The 18,697-nt window shown below is 43.6% G+C and overlaps 1 protein-coding gene across 2 annotated transcripts in view; it reads right to left on the reverse strand.

Moving 5' to 3' along the window:
- The window catches only part of bbs9 (Bardet-Biedl syndrome 9), a 122,262-nt gene that overhangs the window by 102,874 nt on the left and 691 nt on the right, over nucleotides 1-18,697 (reverse strand). For both annotated transcript variants that reach the window (XM_069537819.1, XM_069537817.1), the window contains exons 2-8: nucleotides 17,361-17,479; nucleotides 16,650-16,800; nucleotides 13,946-14,010; nucleotides 13,728-13,841; nucleotides 8,637-8,811; nucleotides 3,822-3,906; nucleotides 3,440-3,623 (exon numbers count right to left, since the gene is read on the reverse strand). In XM_069537819.1, the coding sequence (XP_069393920.1) occupies nucleotides 3,440-3,623; nucleotides 3,822-3,906; nucleotides 8,637-8,811; nucleotides 13,728-13,841; nucleotides 13,946-14,010; nucleotides 16,650-16,800; nucleotides 17,361-17,472 (886 nt within the window). In that variant the 5' untranslated portion in view covers nucleotides 17,473-17,479. The remainder of the gene's footprint in view (nucleotides 1-3,439; nucleotides 3,624-3,821; nucleotides 3,907-8,636; nucleotides 8,812-13,727; nucleotides 13,842-13,945; nucleotides 14,011-16,649; nucleotides 16,801-17,360; nucleotides 17,480-18,697) is intronic.

Here is an 18,697-nt window from a genome sequence, read left to right on the forward strand (position 1 = left end):
TATGGTCAGAAGCCCAGCCTCAGTTTCATAGCAGCACAAATCCGAGGGTTTTGTCTATGATTTTTGGTTTTGGAAAACAGTGGCACATATTCACATATCCAAAAACCATGAAGCAGAAATAACAGAAATAACAAAATTCCTGTGGTGGGTGGCATTGACCTTTAAGATGAGTGCAACTTGTGGTCTCCTGCAAAGAAAGAAATAATCTCTGTGCGTCTCCCATCTGGTTTGCGCATAGATTTTTCTCATGTAGATGATTTAATTGAAGACAAGGTCAGTTTTTGTAGGTCTACATATGAAGTTCCATATAAACCTCCTCCTGTGACTCACGCTTTGAAACATTAAATATAAATACTCACGTTTTACTACTTTTGTTTTACACACACGTCCAGTCGATCCCACCAATGGTGCACTTACCACCTAGAGAGATCTGAGGTGACGGCCACACGCAAAACAAACACGCACACTTGAATACACAAGGCGTAATATAGTAACAGCGGTCAGCCGGGTGGTACAGCGCAGGGGTCAAAATGACAGAGTGTGTGTTGGTGCCACATCAAAGCAAACACACACCTTCTATCTCGGCATCAGCATTATAATTACGACCTGATTATAAAGGTCCGATCGGTGTTCAGGCCGAGCATCTCCCAAACATTTTACTGCCCTTTCCCTTCGCTCTCATCTCAACATCCCCTTCTTTTCTTTCTCCTCTGCAATTCCATTACTTCTCCTGCCTCCTTCTTTTTCATGTTCCGCTCTATTCTCATCTGCTTGTTCTCATCTTTTCTCATTCACTGATCCTTTCCTCTGCTCCTGTCCACGAATACGATACGAACGATGCCATCTTGATTGAAGTAGGAGTCAAATACTGTAAATAAAGATGGACGACTTGTCTCCACTTCCTCCCACTTTCCAGAAATATCCTGGATACGAACGATGCCATCTTACGCCAGAACATTTCAGAGTGTTCGTTTCTACCACGTGATCGACATGAAACTGGAAGAATAGAAATGTCTCAAGAGCCATACACATAGTTTTGGCAATAACAGAGAGGAGCATTGTGAAAGACGATCTGTTGCTCAACTGTCGTGTTTCTGGAAGTTTTGGGTCGTATAATTTCATCTCAAAAGGAAGTGATTTCGCATCTCATTGTGGTTTCGACGTGGGACCTGAACTCTGGCTGGAAGGTTTCAGCTGAGCAGAGGAGCCAATAAAGTTTTGTGAGACAGAAAGGAACAGACAGACAGACAGACAGACAGACAGAGGGAGGTGGACGGGGAGTTTGAGGGCAGCGTTCCAGCGGAGGCAGCTGTGAGGCTGAGGGCCAGGAGAAAAGAGTAAGGAAACAGTGGAGATCAGCGACGTCTCCCCTCATCTGCACTGCACTCTCCACTGTGAGGGTTGTGAGGAGAATAAAGAGTGTTTACTGAATGCTGGGTGGCAGCTCTGACAGTCACTCAGTCACTACACGTTGGCCTCGTAACAAGAAACTGAAGTATGGACACAGACGATTGCAGGAGCAGCAGCAGCAGCAGCCAGATCCCAGGAGTCCATCCGTCTCTCCACCATGTGGGAACTTTTATGCGGTTTTGATTGTTGACAGGAATCATGTCCCAATAAAAGCTGCTTTTGTTGCACTGGTACATCGTGTATTGAATTTATGGGCAATTTTCAAGAGTAATTTAAATAATCGAAATAATGTCTGGAACAGACAGTGGCGAACACTTTGAAAAAGCCGAGATATTTTAATTCCGAAATTGAAAACAGATATTGGTAGAACGCTCCCGGCTGTTTTCACGATCTCTCCATCAATCCTCCCTTCTGGATCCTGCCCCCAGTCTATTTTTTACTTTCCTCACATCCTGTTTTCTCTTTCCATTTGTCAGCTCTCTGGTGTATTTCAGATCAAGTGCAACACTCTCAACCGAAATGTTTCTACGGTTCATTACTGCATAAACCGAAACAGGCAGAAACTTTTTGTTGTTGTTTGAAAACGCTCATAAAAAGGTTGTTTATTGCTTCACGTTCAAAAAGTTTACGCAGCGAGTTTTCACTCTGCTAAACGTAACAGTAAAGCTTTTGTCTCTGGATGTCAGTGTAATTGAAATGAACAGAAACAAAGATTGAGGTTATTGAGATTTGTAGCATTTCAGTTCTCTCGTCTGAAGATTAATCAGAAACACGTGTTAATAAAAGAGACACATAAAACAAAGATGATAAAACAGATTTTAAGGATCCGGACATGTTTTAAGAGAACAAGAAAGAAAATCTCTGAGTCATGTTAGTCGAGTATGAAAACACTACAGCACCCAGACCAGCTGAAATAACCCTTGTAGGTGTCGGTGATGAAAAGATCTAAATCTAGCTCATTTAAATGTGGTTTCAAGGGTGATGGGCAGATAGGATGAGAAACCAACTGTTCACCCACTGTGATGTCACGGGAGGAGGAGGAGGAGAAGAAGAAGACAAACACGAAGAAGAAGAAGCATAAGATGGAGAAGAAGACAAAGTCGAAAAAGAACAAGAAGACGAAGAAGAGGGTGAAGAAGAAGAAGAAGACAGAAAATGAAGAAGATGAATAAGAAACAGAAAAAGAAGAAGAAACAGAAGCAGAGGAAGAATGTGATAAACTCATAATATCTTTATTAATCCAAGGGTTTTGGAATTTGGGGTATTTTTTAAGTGTATACGAGTATTACTGTTTAATCCTTTAACTTCTTAGAAAACCCAAGGAGGCACACAGAATTGTATATCTCAAATGTATCATGCACATTAAAATGTCTGCCTTTATTATGTTGTTCATTCATCTTGCACCATGTGTTTATGTGCTACAGATTGTTCGGTACTCTGATCACTTGTGTTTTAATGCATGTAGCAGGGCTGCTGCAGTTGTTCCATCATGTTCTGCCAAAGGCGGCTTCCTGTAGAGCCGGTCATGTGGCACTGGGCCTCTGCACAGGACGCTTTGTTTTTGTGTATTTTGTTCACTTGCTCTGAGGCGTTTGGTTGTGGCAGGTGCACTGATGCATGTTGAGGTTTGTGTTGCTGCCCTGCACTTTAAACCAGGGGGAACACATCTGAGCTTCACCAGTGCTGCAGTGGCTAAATGTGACGCGAGCCCACGCACAACACGGCACTCAGTTCTCAGAAAGAAATCATGTGTCCACGTTCCTGCAGGAACATCAACAACGTTTCTTGCCCGCTTCTATTTTAAATATAAATTTATGGTATTTCCTGTTAAAACTACAAAATGCTCAGGGTTAAGAGCATAGACTGGACATAAGGATGGACGCATGGTTTCTTGATCGTGTCGTGGCGGCAGGCTGCAGTACAGGTCATAAACACAGCTAAACAATCGAGAGAGTCAAAGTTCAAATTAAATACAGTTCGCCGTTGCACTATTTTAACCCTGTGCTAAAAGTGCAGGGTCGTGGTTTACCTGAGGCGTAGGGGAGGAAGCAGCTGGAGCTGAACTCCAGCTTCTTCATGAAGCGAATCTGGCCGTTGTCTCGGAGACAGTAGAGGTTTCTCTCACCCAGGACGAAGATGGATGACGAGGAGTGTGAGAAGGAGGGCACAGAGAGGTCGAGGGCCTGTTCTCCCAGGACAAAGGTCCAGTCAGGCTGGTAGACAGACACACACACACACACATTAACACAAATGTTACCACACTCCATATTCACAGTTAAGCTCTGTGAATATGGACGTGTTGTCTCTGAACCCTGGGATTCATGGTTCTAACGCGTTTGTGCTAATGTGGGGAAGGTTTTGTTCAGGGTGATGATCTGATGAGCTGGAGTATTAAAACGTTAACGACTCACTGTCAGCCTCTTGCCTCCAGTCTTGACGGGCTGGTCAGGATCCTGTCGACTCTCTGCCTCTGTGGCCACGGCCAGAGTCTCGTACCTGAGAGGGACACAGACACGTGTTTACACAAACTAAAGAATGTCTGTGGATAACAATCCAGATGATGTTGGAGTTGAGTCATTCTGCTGTTTGTCGTCTGCTGTAACTTTTCTGAGCTGTTATTGTGCAGTGGACTGTAAAGTGAGATGGATGACAGGTCTCTAAAAGTGAAGCAAAAACATTTGGACTGTAAAAAAATCAAAGATCAAGTCAAACACCTTTTTCTCAAAGATGGTTTCTTACATTTTAGGTAAAGTTGTCATCAAAGTAATGAGTGTTCAAGTGTTCCGATAAGTTTAGTTTTATTTCCTTGGGCTGAGGCGTCACTGACTCACGATTGGTCGAGCGTGTGTATCAGTTGTACAGAGAAAAAGTGGCTCCACCCCACGTTCACTACTGCACAGACTCTGGCTTCAAATGATGTCACCAGCACAAGATGTCAGCGCCCATATCCGAGATAGTTTGGCTTCATTTTGACCACAAGTGGAGACGATCTTTATTCACAGTCTACCTTTTATGGTCTTGAATTCCAGTCATGTGAACTTAGCAAATCTACCTTCCCTAATGTAATATCATTTTTATTGTGGAGAAATACGTAACTGATTACATCAGTTTTAACTGGTGGTCAGTGGTCAGTCTGTGTTACCTCCTGGCAGAGCTGGAAGTGAAACGCCTTGCTCAAGAACACCTTACACTGCGTAGAGAGTGTTTCTCATTTAAGTATTCCCATCACATATTCCACAGCCAGTCAAAAAAACTCACATTAGTGACTCTCTGGTTACAAGTTTTGCTTCTTTAACCACCAGCCCGAGACCACAACAACATCCGTAATTTTCCTGAGAAACTTCATCTGTGAGGCCGAGTCAGAAATCCTCCAGCACCTGATTTGTTCACGTTTAAATAAAGTTGAACATGTGAAACATGTTGGTTATTAAATAAATCCGTGACTAGAGTCTTATATTCTCCTTCTCCTTTACAGCTTCTGTCAGGTCAGTCAACACACCAGGAGACCCGCTGTTCCCCCAAACTATCAGTTTTAATCAGTGAGCAGTCGGCAAATGACTGAGGATAAAGTGGTCAGACTGATCTGTGGTCGGTTGATTTTGGCATCTTCAGCATCAGGAGTTTTCCAGTAAGCAGCTGGCGTTGGAAGCAGCTTGGCGGGAATCTATCCTTCAGCTCTAACACCTGGATGAACGGAGAGCTCCCAAACCAACCAAACCCGAGTCAGAACCGCAGATCAAACACCAAATGACTTGATTTATCTGCTCACAGTTTTTTTTTTACACGTACTAATGCACATTTGGAGCAGAAACCTGCCGTTAATCAAACCTGTCGTGTCTGAAATGTTCCCTAAACCGTAAGGCCCGTAATCCAATATGGCTGCCGCTCACAGACTCCAGTCATTTTGACCAGGAAGACACTGGTTTCTTTATTAAATAGTTTACATAGCACTAATATTAGAAAAATAACTACTCTCTACAATGAAGCAAGTGTTTACTGCCATGATTCAATAAAGTTGAGATTCAGAGTCGCCTGTAATAACTTCCCTGAGTCTAGATGATGATCTGGTCAGAATATTAATTTTGGTATTAAATTTTAATTCCCACCAGCCTCAGTTCTAATTTGTGTTTAATGTGTATTTATAAATGTTAGCACGCCAACGCACTGAATTTAGATGCTAAACGTTAAAAATATGTCAGCATGTGAGCTTGGTGATGACATCCCCAGTTGTTTTCAAGCTTCCAGTGTTAACAGTGTGTGTAGACAAAACCAGCTCACAGACTGTGAAATTAAATCTCTTGAATTTTCTAATTATTCGCTGCCTTAACAAGATTGCAGAATTACCAGACCTGAACGTGACTCTGATTCCTCATAACATTGTGTATCTAACAGAGAATGGAAACAATCTAAACTTTGATTTTTTGTATTGCAACACAGGATTTACAGTTTTGAACTCATCTGTACAGTAGCACTGAGCCTCGGTGAGAAACGGCTGGCAGGCTAACGGGCTGCTTTATGGATGACTGCCAGTAAAGAAACCTTTTCATCACACCGTGACCGTTTCCTGGGCAAGAAAAACGGACTAAAAACTATATGAAACGTGTCAGGGCCTTTGAGCTTTTTAGAGCAGGCACTCAACCGATCGACAGGCCAAGTCCTGGATGGATGAATGGATTAAATTCTGCCTAATAATTCTAAAACAACACCATAAAATAACTATTCTTTCACAACGTTGGGGTTTTTCAATTCCACCCCTCGCTTAGATGTTTTACTAATGATGGGTTTGAGGTTAACAAGAATGAGTTAAAAACTTTACATGCATGTGCAGCAGTAAGTGTGTGTGTGTGTTTGTGTGTGTGTGTGTGCAGGCCGTATCAGTCATCATGCAGAGTTTAGGACACTGAGGTTGAGGAAACGTTCGTCTAATCTATATGAAAGTCGATCTCCCTGAAGAGGTCGACAAACAAATCCACTCATTTACCTTCAGCACATACATCACACAGACATATACAGCGTGTACACACTCACACAAATTATACAAACACACACTACATGCATACACCCTCCCAGTGTCCGTGGATAAACACGAACTAAAAATCTCAAAGCTGACGCCAACACACACACACACACACACACACACACACACACACACACACACACACACACACACACACACACACACACACACACACAGGATGAAATCAAGCTCTCATTCATCAGGGCAGGAGAAGGTCCAACAAGCTAAATAAACGGAGGGAGGCAGAACAGTTTGACCAGTCATCTGATATTAAATGTACAACAGTCAGTGAAGCCCTCACCCGTCAGGTGAGATATAACAGTCTGGAAGCCACAGGGTGAATTAAAGTTTCTCTGCACAAGATTTGTTTAAAGATGTGAACAGCTACAAGACGTATAGGTGACAATGTGGAGTATTTGTTTTTCATTTGGTCGTTTCGCCCCTAGAGGTTTTATTATTTCCACACACCATAGAATTATATAAAAAGATGGACGACACATCTCCACTTTTTGCCACTATCCAGAAATGAAGCCAAAATACCACAGATACGTATGCTGCCATTTTGTGTCGATGAAGTCACTTGTACCAGAAATCTATTCATTTATATATTTAACAACTTTGAGTTATTTATTTTGATTGATGTCCCGTTCACGTACATTTTTTAATTTATGACTTCTGCTGCTTAAGGACATGAGAATTTCCTGAAGCGACCTCAAAGGGCTGTACGTAAATGTCGGAGTCAATTGATCCGGACATTCTCCGGAGTTTTCCCTGACAGCACTCAAGTGAAACATCTGGAAAAAGTCTGAGTGAGTTCCCACGAGAGAACACAGCAGGAGAATGTGCAAACAAGTTGATTATATCTAACGGATGCAAAACTGGAAGATATCCAAATATCTCTGGATGAAGAGGAGGAGTCGTACACGCAGAAGACGAAGCATCAACTTGGAGAGACGAGGAGATTCCAGATGTTTTGGTGATAAGGGCTGACGCCGGTGTGGATGAGCTGTAAAAACACTGATCTTTCCACAGCACTGTTTATACATCATGTCCCGCCTCCTGCTGCTCTACAGGCTCCACCCCTCGCCTGAATGTCCCTCACATGTTCCAGTTGTTGTGAACGAGTCGGACGATCTGCTGCTGCGTTTCCATGATCATGTCTGAGAACGGCTCTGTACTGCAGCCAGCCAGCAGGAGGCGATCAAGAAGTTTTACTTTTAGGGTTGAGCTCAAAGCGTCGTTATGTATGTACAGGTGCTCCGTGTCTGCTGAGCTCCGAGTAATTTACTACAGTGTGAGCTTTGCAGGGGCGTGTTTGAGTGTGAAGTCAGCGTTTCCACGGTGATATCTCGTCTGGAGAATCTCTTGATACTGGTGGGGGGGGCACCCAGATAACAAACAGCTGTGAGAGAAAACTACACACACACACACACACACACACACACACACTGTACACCCACGCAGTCTGTGAGACTTCTAAAAGCTTGCCATGCCTCAGCCGGGGGGGAACTGGGGAAGTGTGCGTGAGCTTAAATTAAAGTGAGGTACTTTCCGATCAAAAGCAGTTTGCATGTGTGTGTCTGTTCTGGTCCATTCAGACGAGGGACAGAGCGAGAGCAGATGCCTTTAAGATGTCGAAGCTTTAGTCAGCGCTGCTCAGTAACCACGACCAGCTGATAATAAAGACAGTGAACAACATGAGATAACCTCAAATAGCTTCAAAGCTGCTGCAACCAATAGATTAGCATTTGCAAAGTGATGTGCACATATTTGGTCGACCGGAGCTACAACTAGAATTATGAAACTGACGCCTCGATCAACCAGTCAAGCAGTTTCGATTGATTTTTTTTCCCCAGACTCATCGAGGTCGCTGTGATCCTCGTGACTGGTCAAAAAGTGAAGACACTCCCTCAAGACAGACTTGAGGTTCAAGAGGCCGACAATATGTTTTGCGAGGCCACCGTGACCTTTGACCTTTGACAAACCCAGATCTAATCACTTCATCCACGAGTCTAAGTGAAACTTGAAAGGATTCTCTCGAGGCGTTCTTTACATAAAGCACTCACAAGGCGACATGACATTTCAACATTCTAATCAGGTTATCCTTGAGTCCAAATGAAGGTTTCTACCAAATGTGAAGAAAAGTGTTCTTGAGGTATCGTGTTCACAAGAATGGGACATACGTACTAACGGGTGCATTCAAACTTACTTGTAGCTTTCCAGCTGGCGTGCGGAGGACACGGTCAGGAAGCTGTCAGTTCTGCTGTTGTAGATCAGCGGACCAGGCAGCAGGAACCCAGGGAGGAATCTGCCGAAGGAGTAACTGTCCTGCTCGAAGAACATCAGCATCCCGTCCATCGACTGGATACACAGGGAGTGGTGACCTGACAGGAGGACAAAGGAGATCTTTAACCTTTAGATAATCTTACAATAATCGGAGGTTGTCCGACCAGAATTCGCTTGCTGCTGCTCCGTTATCGTCATTTGTACGATGCTTCATGTCTCATCCTCTCTATGACAACAGGCTCTCAGCCCCATGATTCCAGTCAGGTACTGTACAAACAGGTCAGATGGCAGAGCAAATAACCTTAAAGCACACAGCACTGAGGTTTTATTTAAACTTTGCTTTACCTACATTCCTCAGCTTTCTTTCTGAGAGAGTGTATACAAGAAAAATTAAATAAATCCAGCTGAAGTCCATAAAGTTTGTTTTTTCAGGCAGCAAAAGAAATTTAATTTGGACACACGGTTCAGATGTGTATGAGCAGAACAACTGCAGGCCAAGAAAGCAGTGAGATGTTTGTGTTACACACTTTTTTCTTCATGAGAACCGTGACTCTGCACTTTTAAACTGTTTTTTTTTGTGTCGGTTTTTAAAATACAGGTACCAGCGATCCTGAATGACATTCATGGCTTCTGTTTCATTTCAGTCATGAAGTCGTGTTGTGCTCCGAGGTGTGTTTCTCCCTCTGGCTGAATCTGATATCTCCATTAACACCTCCATGCACACATACACACACACACACACACACACACACAGAGACACAGAGACACACACACACACCTGGCTCTGGGTATAAGTGTGCAGCCATGTGTGTGTTTGTTAGGAAAGGCCTGATTTAGGGCATACTAAGCCCTAACGCACGGAAACACACACAAGGCCATAAAGCAGTGGGGCTGTGCGACCAGAGAACTATAATTAGGTCTCAATGTGCTATTAAAAGTCACACTGCCATCAACTAGAGGTCAGGGAGACAGCCACCTACAGCGCAACACACACACACACACACACACACACTCAACATCTATCACCGAGGATTTAGAAAGAAAAAGCCGCACTCTCCTCCACACCTATCCTGTGTAAACAAGTGTGTGTGTTTGAGTGATGAGCGGAGTTCAGGGTGGCCATTAACACACTCAAGGACAACGTCCCTCACACCACAGACGTGAGTGCAGGTGTGTGTGTGTAACACAATGTTTGATAATGAGTCAACAGCAGCTGTTGCATCATCTGAATGTGTGTGTGTCCTCACAGGGATGGATTTACTCTCATGCTCAGTGTGTGTTTCTGTTCAACTGCACCAGGTAAACGATGATGCGTTTCTTTAACTGGAACGAATTGTCGTCAGTTGTGAGTTTCTGCTGCCACTTGTGTTTGTTACAGCCTTCAGTAAATTACTTTCAGCTGATTTACGTGGCCATAAACAGTAATTGGTCCTCAGTGAGTGTTTGGTTAAAGGTGCCGTATGTGAGTTTCTCCTGCCACCCAAAGGAGAAGGTGGAGGTGATGACCACGTGCCTCCTTCAGCGCGGACGCTAATGTGACTCGTGATCGGAAAGTGACATTACAGGCCAGCTGGGCTGAGGCCAGCTAGTCGAGCACTTGGTGAGTAAAATACGGTTTTATGTTGAAATCACAATGTTTCTGCTCGACTGCTCAGTAAAGAGGTATCAATGTTACCGTTGGCTATGAAGCCATTGCAAAAACATACACATACAGAAGTTCGGGTAGAATTATCCTGTGTTGTCATGGAGAAGGTGAGCGTTGTGGGGTTTTCATGGCATAAGTTGATTCTTGGGTTTCGTAATAACTTTGCTGGAAAGAGTCGAGTAATTTTATAGATAGAATACGGATTAAAATAAGTTGTTGCTCTAATAACTCTAATTACGTGCTTAAGTGTGGAAAAGTGTTTCCCTTCAGTCGTTACAAAGACTGTTTATTTGTAAGTTTGCAATTCAACATGTATAAAGAATACATTTTGCAACCAACTGAATTATTGTAATTATCAGTCTCGTCACCATTTTCCCTGTAACTACAACAAATCATCTACAGAAATCTCTAGAGGAGATGATCATGATATGGCCGTGAACCATGAACAGCAAATCAAAACTGAGCACAGGGGCATTAAAGCCAAATTCAAGCTTCACCAGTTGCTCTCCTTCAGAAAGGGAAGGACTGCAAAAACAGCAGGATACCTCAGGAGTGGACCCTCCTCCCAGATAAACAATTTTGTGGATTTGTCAGGTGTCTGGTGGTCGTTTCCCACCTTAAAAGACCTGAACGCGGGTCAAAACAACACGCACTCAGACGGCCTGACAAGGCGCTGTATCATCAGTAACAAGAGAAGTGCTGCACACCGAAAATTAAAGCCAGGCTGTGCCATAATAGCAACTGTGCACGTGTAATTCCACACACCCACGCCCAGGTATAATGTGTCAAAGAGCCCAGTATGAGAGCACCGACGCTCAGACACAGCGGAGGAAACAGGCCTGTATTAGCGTCATTAATAAGACATGTTGAACAAGCACACATGAGCGGCCAACAAAGCACAGAGGCTGGCCGCACGCCGCAGTGGGAAGGGCCTCGCCTGGGTTAGTGTGTGGGTGAGGGAGTGTGTGTGTGTGAGGCTGGAGGTACATGTGAACGAGTGAGTGCCAATCTGTTTTGTACATGAGTGTAAGTATATCTACATCTGACCAAAGAAAAGACCAGTCCATGTGTGTGTGTGTGTGTGTGTGTGTGTGTGTGTGTGTGTGTGTGTGTGTGTGTGTGTGTGGCCTGAATGTGACCCAAACCGAAGGCAGCCCAGCTATTAGAGCAGTATTAGTACAGAGCTGCTATTACAGCGCCTACAGCACTGCTAAATGGCTGCTATTATAGAACCACACACACACACACACACACATTCACGTGTACGAGCAGACACAACTTGCAAAAACATTCCCATACACACACTCAAGGCTTTCCAAATCCAGATACACGTTGAACATTGGAGAGCAGAGTGCGGTCACACACTGTCTGCTGAACAAACACACACACACACACACACAAAGACATATTCGGACATTCAGTTGGTCTGGCCGCAGAGCTGTGACCGTCACTGTACGCGGTAAACCAAGAGAAAAATAACCCTCCAGTGTGCGCGCATGTGTTTCTTTGTGGATGAATATATTTCTGTAAATAAATGCTTTAGCATATTGTGTGTCTGCAAATCATTACAATGAACCACGAGATCAGCGAAGTGTGTGAAACAGCCTCCCAGACGGAGACACACTCAGTTGATCCCAAACAACTAATCTGACCTTAAACGTGCTCATTAAACAACGTAGTAAACTCGGCCACTCGGGGTCTTTTAATGGAAACAAGTCAACAACGTATATAAAAATTTGTTTTAATGAAGAATTGTTTAATGCATATTATATCTTTAAAACAGGCCAGATGACTCTAACAACCTCTGCATCAACAACGGTGTTTCTTTATATTTTGGAATAATTTAGTCTTTTGACAGTTTTTACAGTTTTTCTAGTTGTAGCTGTTTTTAATTTTCTCTTTGTACCAGTGATTTACCTCAGTCAAATTTAATGCTGCATTTTAATCCAGGTCTTGAGAAAATAAAATGTGACTTTGAGATATTATTATGTGCAGTTTACAAGGCAGTTCATCCTGCTGACGTGCCCTGGAGCAAGACACTGAACCCTGACCGGACTCACAGAGAGGCTGGACTGTATCTGAACCCTGAACCTCCTGGTGATGAGAGGACCCTGATGGATAAATGGGACTTTCCACACTGAAGCCTTCACGTCGTGAATACAATTCAAGGGCCGGCACTACCATCTAGTGGTGATAGGAGGAGGGAGCAGGAGGAGAGGAGAGGAGAGGAGAGGAGAGGAGGAGAGGAGATGAATGAAAATAGAATATATGGAGATTAGACATAAGTATATAAGACAAACTGAGAGCAGAAGGTGGGGGCAAGGAAAGGAGGTGCAACAGGGAGTGAGGAGGATACTTGAGTGCAGTGTGGGTGTTCAAATATGGGGATGAATGTGTCAGCGTGCAAGGTCACGTGTGTGTCACTTACATTTGCATTCATGTGTGTGTGTGTGTGTGTGTGTGTGTGTGTGTGTGTGTCTCTCCACTGAACAGTACGGTATTAGCAGGGAATACCACGTGGAAACACACAAACTTACAGGTTCATGGACACACACACACACTGTGCATGTGCATTCAGAGGCTATTGGTTTTACTGAGTCCACACTGTTCTATCTATCACACACACGCACACACACACGCACAAACGCACACACACTCTTTAAACATGAGTGAATGGAGGGTCCATGATGCCAGACCACAGGGTCTATACACGCAAAAACACACGCACACACACACACACACACATTGACAATACACCCTTTATTTGGAAATGCCATTTTCTCTGCGTTAAAGGGGGTTCCCTGTGTGTGTCTGTCAGTGTGTGTGTGTCTGTCAGTGTGTGTGTGTCTGTCAGTGTGTGTGTGTCTGTCAGTGTGTGTTTTTCTTGGATGCTGACGACTCAAGGGCTTTCCCCTGCTTGGTTTTTTCCGAAAACCCAACTGACAGAGACAGAGAGAGAGAGAGAGAGAGAGAGAGAGAGAGAGAGAGAGAGCAGCTATATGACCTCTCGCTCTCCCTTTCCATCCTCTGCTCCTTCTACAGACATTTATAGTTTTATGTTTTTGTGCAGTGCAGCCAGTTACCACCTCTGCCAAGACGTGTGCACAGATGTTCACTCATACACATTTGTACCTCTATGCTTGTGAGGACACTCTCTGACAGCAGGCATCCCTTCACCCCAAAATTTCAAACATCACAACTGAACTGAGGCCACTGCTGACTCTCACTTTAACCCTGGTTCTAAATTCTATAACACGTCCATGACAGATTTCGTCACAGCAGTGCGACCAGGCCATCGTATTTCAAACGCTCCTGAAACGTGGACAACAAATGTGGTGAAGTGATCAGGTAACAAGACGCTCCACGTACCCGTAACTCCTCCGAAGGTGCCGTAAGTCATGTTGCAGGCCGTTCTCTTCAGGTTGTGCTCATAGACCAGCTTCAACTGGTACTGGTCACCGTGCTCCACGTTCCCTGCGGTGCCTGATCACACACACGCAAAGTTGCATGAATGATTAAAACAAATCATATAACGCTGTGGGGGGTTATATGATTTATCTTCTCGTGTGTGTGTGTGTGTGTTGTACCTGACACAGAGTAGACGGACAGTTTCCTGGGGTGGAGAACAGCCAGGTGAAGCAGCTCCGAACACCTGATCAGATTACAGGAAGAATTATCACCACCAACAATAGAAGTGTGCGTCAGTGAAGAGTAGAGATACTGCCCATGAAAAAAGACTCTTTACTACGATGTGTTAAAAGAAACATGAGTCCAAATACGTTCCTCCCAACCCCATGTCTTGCCCTTCATGATGAATAAGCTTCTATTTAGCGTGGCACTCAGTAGAGCACGTAAAATCTGCACCAAACTTGACCAGACTTCCACCAAGTTTAATTTAAAATCAGTTCGGTTGTTTTTTTGTAATCTTGCTGGAAAACAATCAATCAAACAAACAACACGGGCGAAAACGACAGAAACATAACCAACTACTCATCAGATAAATCCCAAGTTTATGACTTGTTCGTGGACTCGTGTTTTCAGCTCGGTCATATTTTAACTGGTGCTGTAACAGCTGCTGGATTGATTTGACGTTGGTTATGGCTGAGGTGTAAATGATGGTCTCAGTGACGCTGATCCTAGATTTTCACTTATTTACTCCACCACAAACCCACAGAGACGGCACATGTCCACTTCCCTGGACTCAGAGCAGATGCCGTCTTGCAATCCTACAACCGCTGTTGTAATGTTTGTTGAGAGAACAACAACAACAAAGGACGAGAAAACTGGATGTCTGGATGTTTTCTTTCTTGCTTGAAAAAAAACACAAGTCAAGTCTGCGCTGAAACAAAACCTTTCACCATCTGCCCACCTCGGTCTGCCCTGACATTATTTACAACGTGCTTCTACATCCAGGCCGGATTCCAAACTGTCCACCACCCTCTGAAAAATGCTGTGCTGAAAAACCGCTGGTAACCAAACACGACGTCTTCCGAACAGACTGATTTAGTTGGGTCCTGCTCCCAGCGTGATGATATGGGAAGCCTTCGAGGCAAACCACCAGAGCTTTTCCCAGAAAGCTCACTTTCCGGGAGGTTCCTGTGCCGTCGCTGTGGGGAGCAATGAGAGGCACGGTGTTCGGATCAATGGCTAAAGTAAGACAGCGCCACCACCAGGGTTAGAGGTTCAATTACCCATTCAGCTGTGTATGAGAGAAGAAGAATAGCTGTGCTTGTTAGACATTGAGAAGTGGCGACAGCTTCAGAATCACTATTTACCTTTTTTACAGATTTGAAGTTTTGCAGTTTGGTTTCTTCGTTTTTCACTTCGTAAAGTTGGATTTGATATTTATTATGATATATGTGGGCTTTATCAGGAGTTTCAGACAGAGGCTGAAAAGAGGAGCTGCAGTGATGAGCAGTCTGAGGAGAGTGGAGTGTTTTCTGAACATTAGAGCACGTTAACATTTGACAGAAACACTAAACAAAATGATCGACCTGAATATGAGCACGATACGTCTCCTTTAAGGTGCACTGAGGTTAAAACGTTCAGGGCACAGGGTTCAGTGTGTTCCCTCTCGTGCCAAGCTAATTATAATGTAAGATGAATCAAATTCTCCACTAAATAATCTATCCTACGAGCCTGTCAGTGTCCCCCACATCATTCCTTTCCTCCCCTCTTCTTCCCCACTTTGAAAGCGTTTTGGCTGTGAGGGGGTCACTGAATCATCTGTGCTGCAAAACAAGTTGTTTTCACTGGAGGAAGTCGCACATTTCACTTGACCTCGATTTGGAGGGGTCAGCTCTTAAGATCCAATTATGCAGTGCAACAACAACGCAGCACAGGGCCCTTGGGTTCTGACAGCTATGCTAGCAACTCAGTGGTTAGCCTGATATTACGAGCAGAACTATGTTTGGACCGCCGGGTGGCTGATAGATCATGATAAATCACGAGGCGGGAGAGAAACTCCTGACGTGGTGGTTTTGGACTCGCATGCGACGGCAGAAGAAAAAAGACATGTTAATGTGGTGGTAAGTTGCAGCAGGGATGGTTTTTCTATGAATGAAAAAGCGGTGTGATGAGTTATGAATGGGTGTTTCTGCCTGGCAGCTTGAAGTAAGGCTCTATTATAAGTTATGATATGAATGCTTAGAACTCACAGAAGGTCATGACATAGAGCTGCAGAGAGACCTGTGATTAATTCCCGGGCAGCAGCACACATGTTAAACAGAAACAGAGATATGGTCGTCAGGGTGGCCAGTGAAGCTGCTCTGTAATCTAAAGCTTGCAGGTTTAATTCCTCCTCTCCAACAGTGACCTCTGGCCTTCTTGATACAACGAACCATTCAAGTTTGCTTCCTGGTAAAAGACATTAGGCTAATGCTAATTGGGCCGACAAATCACTGACACAGGTGAGGCCCCGCACGCAGGAAGGCAGCCAATGGGGGCGGAGAGATTAGCAACTCTATCAGTGATCCTGGTGTTAGAGCAAAGATCTGAGATGACTTGATTTATTAGGAGCGCCACCGAGAACACAGAACCTAATAATAGAACCGATAGTTCCATTAGTGTCGACGTTAGAGCTTGACTGAATATGGATATTTGGACCAGAATAAAATGTCCTGATGTTTAGTTCGACATCTAAACCTTAGATCATAAACTGTTAGTGATGGTGTCGGATGAAATACCTCATATGTTCAGAAAATGACCCACAATCCACTGCATGGGTGAAGTACACACGACCTGTCTAACCCTGTGTTGTGCCCGGCCCAGGCTTCTTCCAGATCTACTTACGAGACGAACTTGCCCACTTCCACCTGGATGATGGCGTTTTGAAGCTGGACCTCCAGAAGCTGTGCGTCAGCCACACCCGCCTCACTGGACTTACTGACATGTGGGAAGAAGATCCGCAGCATTCCCATGTAGCTGCCCACCACAACTTTATCTGCAAAGTTATAATCACAGAGGTTATTACACCGCTCAAAGACCAAGATCTCAATGAGCACAAACACTATTATTCTTTTTTTAATCAACACATATTTAACTAATTTAAAGTTAAAATAAATACTGAAGGCTGAATGAAGTAACATAAAAGAAGGTGTGGTTATCACATGAAATCTTGACACAGAGAACAATGTCTGGTTTTATTTTATTTCCTGTAACAGGGCTTCAACAAGATAAAGACTTTTTAAGACCATGAATAAATTTAATTGAAGACATATGTCAAGTACGACAAATATGAAGGAATAACAGAGACTCAGATTCCATAAAAGTTGACTCGTGTATTTATTTCTAGTCGTTTTCAGACATGAACTCCAGAAAATGTCCAAACAATTGGGTCCAGACATTTTCCGATATGTGCCTTTCACACATGAGGAACTCAGCAGGAGATTGTCCAGGTCACAGCAGCTCTAGAGTAAATTGGACGTGACACACTTTAGATGAGGACCTGCACTGTGTATGCTTTGTGCTGGTTCATGTGTCACCTCCTCCCTACACACTGACCATGTCCGCTGCCGCTGTTGTCCACATCTCCGACACACAGGCATCCCTGGTCGAACTCCTCGCCCTCGCCAAGAGCTGCCGACCACCAGTCGCGAGCTTTGAACAGAGACATGCTGCCTCTGAGTGGACAGAGAGAGAAAGACAGAAGAGGGGAGGGGTTAGAGTTCTTCTGAAGTGGGCGTCACATACACAGATGTTGATTTGAGTCATTTGTGGTGTCAAATGTCATTGAAATATATATATGTTGCTAATAAATTGATAATGTGCAGGAACCAAATGCTCAATGCTCTGTGCACTATAGAGCCAATGACAGACCTAGAGGCCAGGTCACATGATCCCAGGATTGAGTGTGAGTGTTGACGGGGGTGTAGAGTTGGGGGCGGGCGGGGGCAAGCAGCTTTTCTTCATGCTAAGTGCTGAGCAGGTGGAACAGGCAGCTAATCCAGAACGAGAGAATCCCTCCGTTATATCTACAGTAAACTGGGATACAGTCCTGAGCCGCTGTTAAAGGAATATTACACCGTCTACTACCAAGATATCTCAGGAAGGAGGTCTGTTAAAAAAGCTCAACAGGGTTTCACACAAAACGCTGAATATGATTAAAAACAGGGAATAACTCAACCCAGGACACTTGAATGTGGCGTCATGTCACATCAAACAGTTCACTGGTACAAGCTGTTATCACAAAAAAACTGAGCGCTCTAATGTGTCCATGGAGCGACAGAAGAAATTAGATTTAGTATAATCAGAAGAAGTGTTTTGGTTTGAGGGTGGAACATATATATTCATATATATATATCCATATATATGGAACATATATCTTTAAAGTGGCTTTAGAGATTTCTTTCTGCTCTGCTTTCATGTTTTAGTTTCATCATGATTTCATTAGTGTGGTTAGCTGGAATAAAATGTGCCATTTTATTTCATTTGTACTTTAATTGTTATTTGTTTGATATTCCTATTATTGTATAACTTGTCTCCTTCGTGTTAGCAAATATACATTCATTGTGACTTACCGTTTTTACTTTTTCTATACTTTGAAGGAACATTTTGTTATATTTTTGTATTTTATTTATTTATATTGCTGCTGTAAGAAAGGAATTAATGAGATTATTATCAATATAGTGCATCTATCTATCTATCCATCCATCTATATTTCTCCTTTTTAATTTGAGTGTTTGTTTGAATCTGATTCTATTATTTATCTTTCCACTTTCAACATAGTTTGGTGGAAGGTTCTTATATTTTGAGTGTCCCTGCTACTTTGCTGCTGTAACACAGGATTTTCTGACATTGGTATCTATCTTTCCATCTTTCCATCTTTCTGTCTATCCATC

The sequence above is a fragment of the Paralichthys olivaceus genome, chromosome 13 (genome assembly GCF_024713975.1).
Source record: "Paralichthys olivaceus isolate ysfri-2021 chromosome 13, ASM2471397v2, whole genome shotgun sequence".
In the NCBI taxonomy this organism is placed as follows: Eukaryota; Metazoa; Chordata; class Actinopteri; order Pleuronectiformes; family Paralichthyidae; genus Paralichthys; species Paralichthys olivaceus.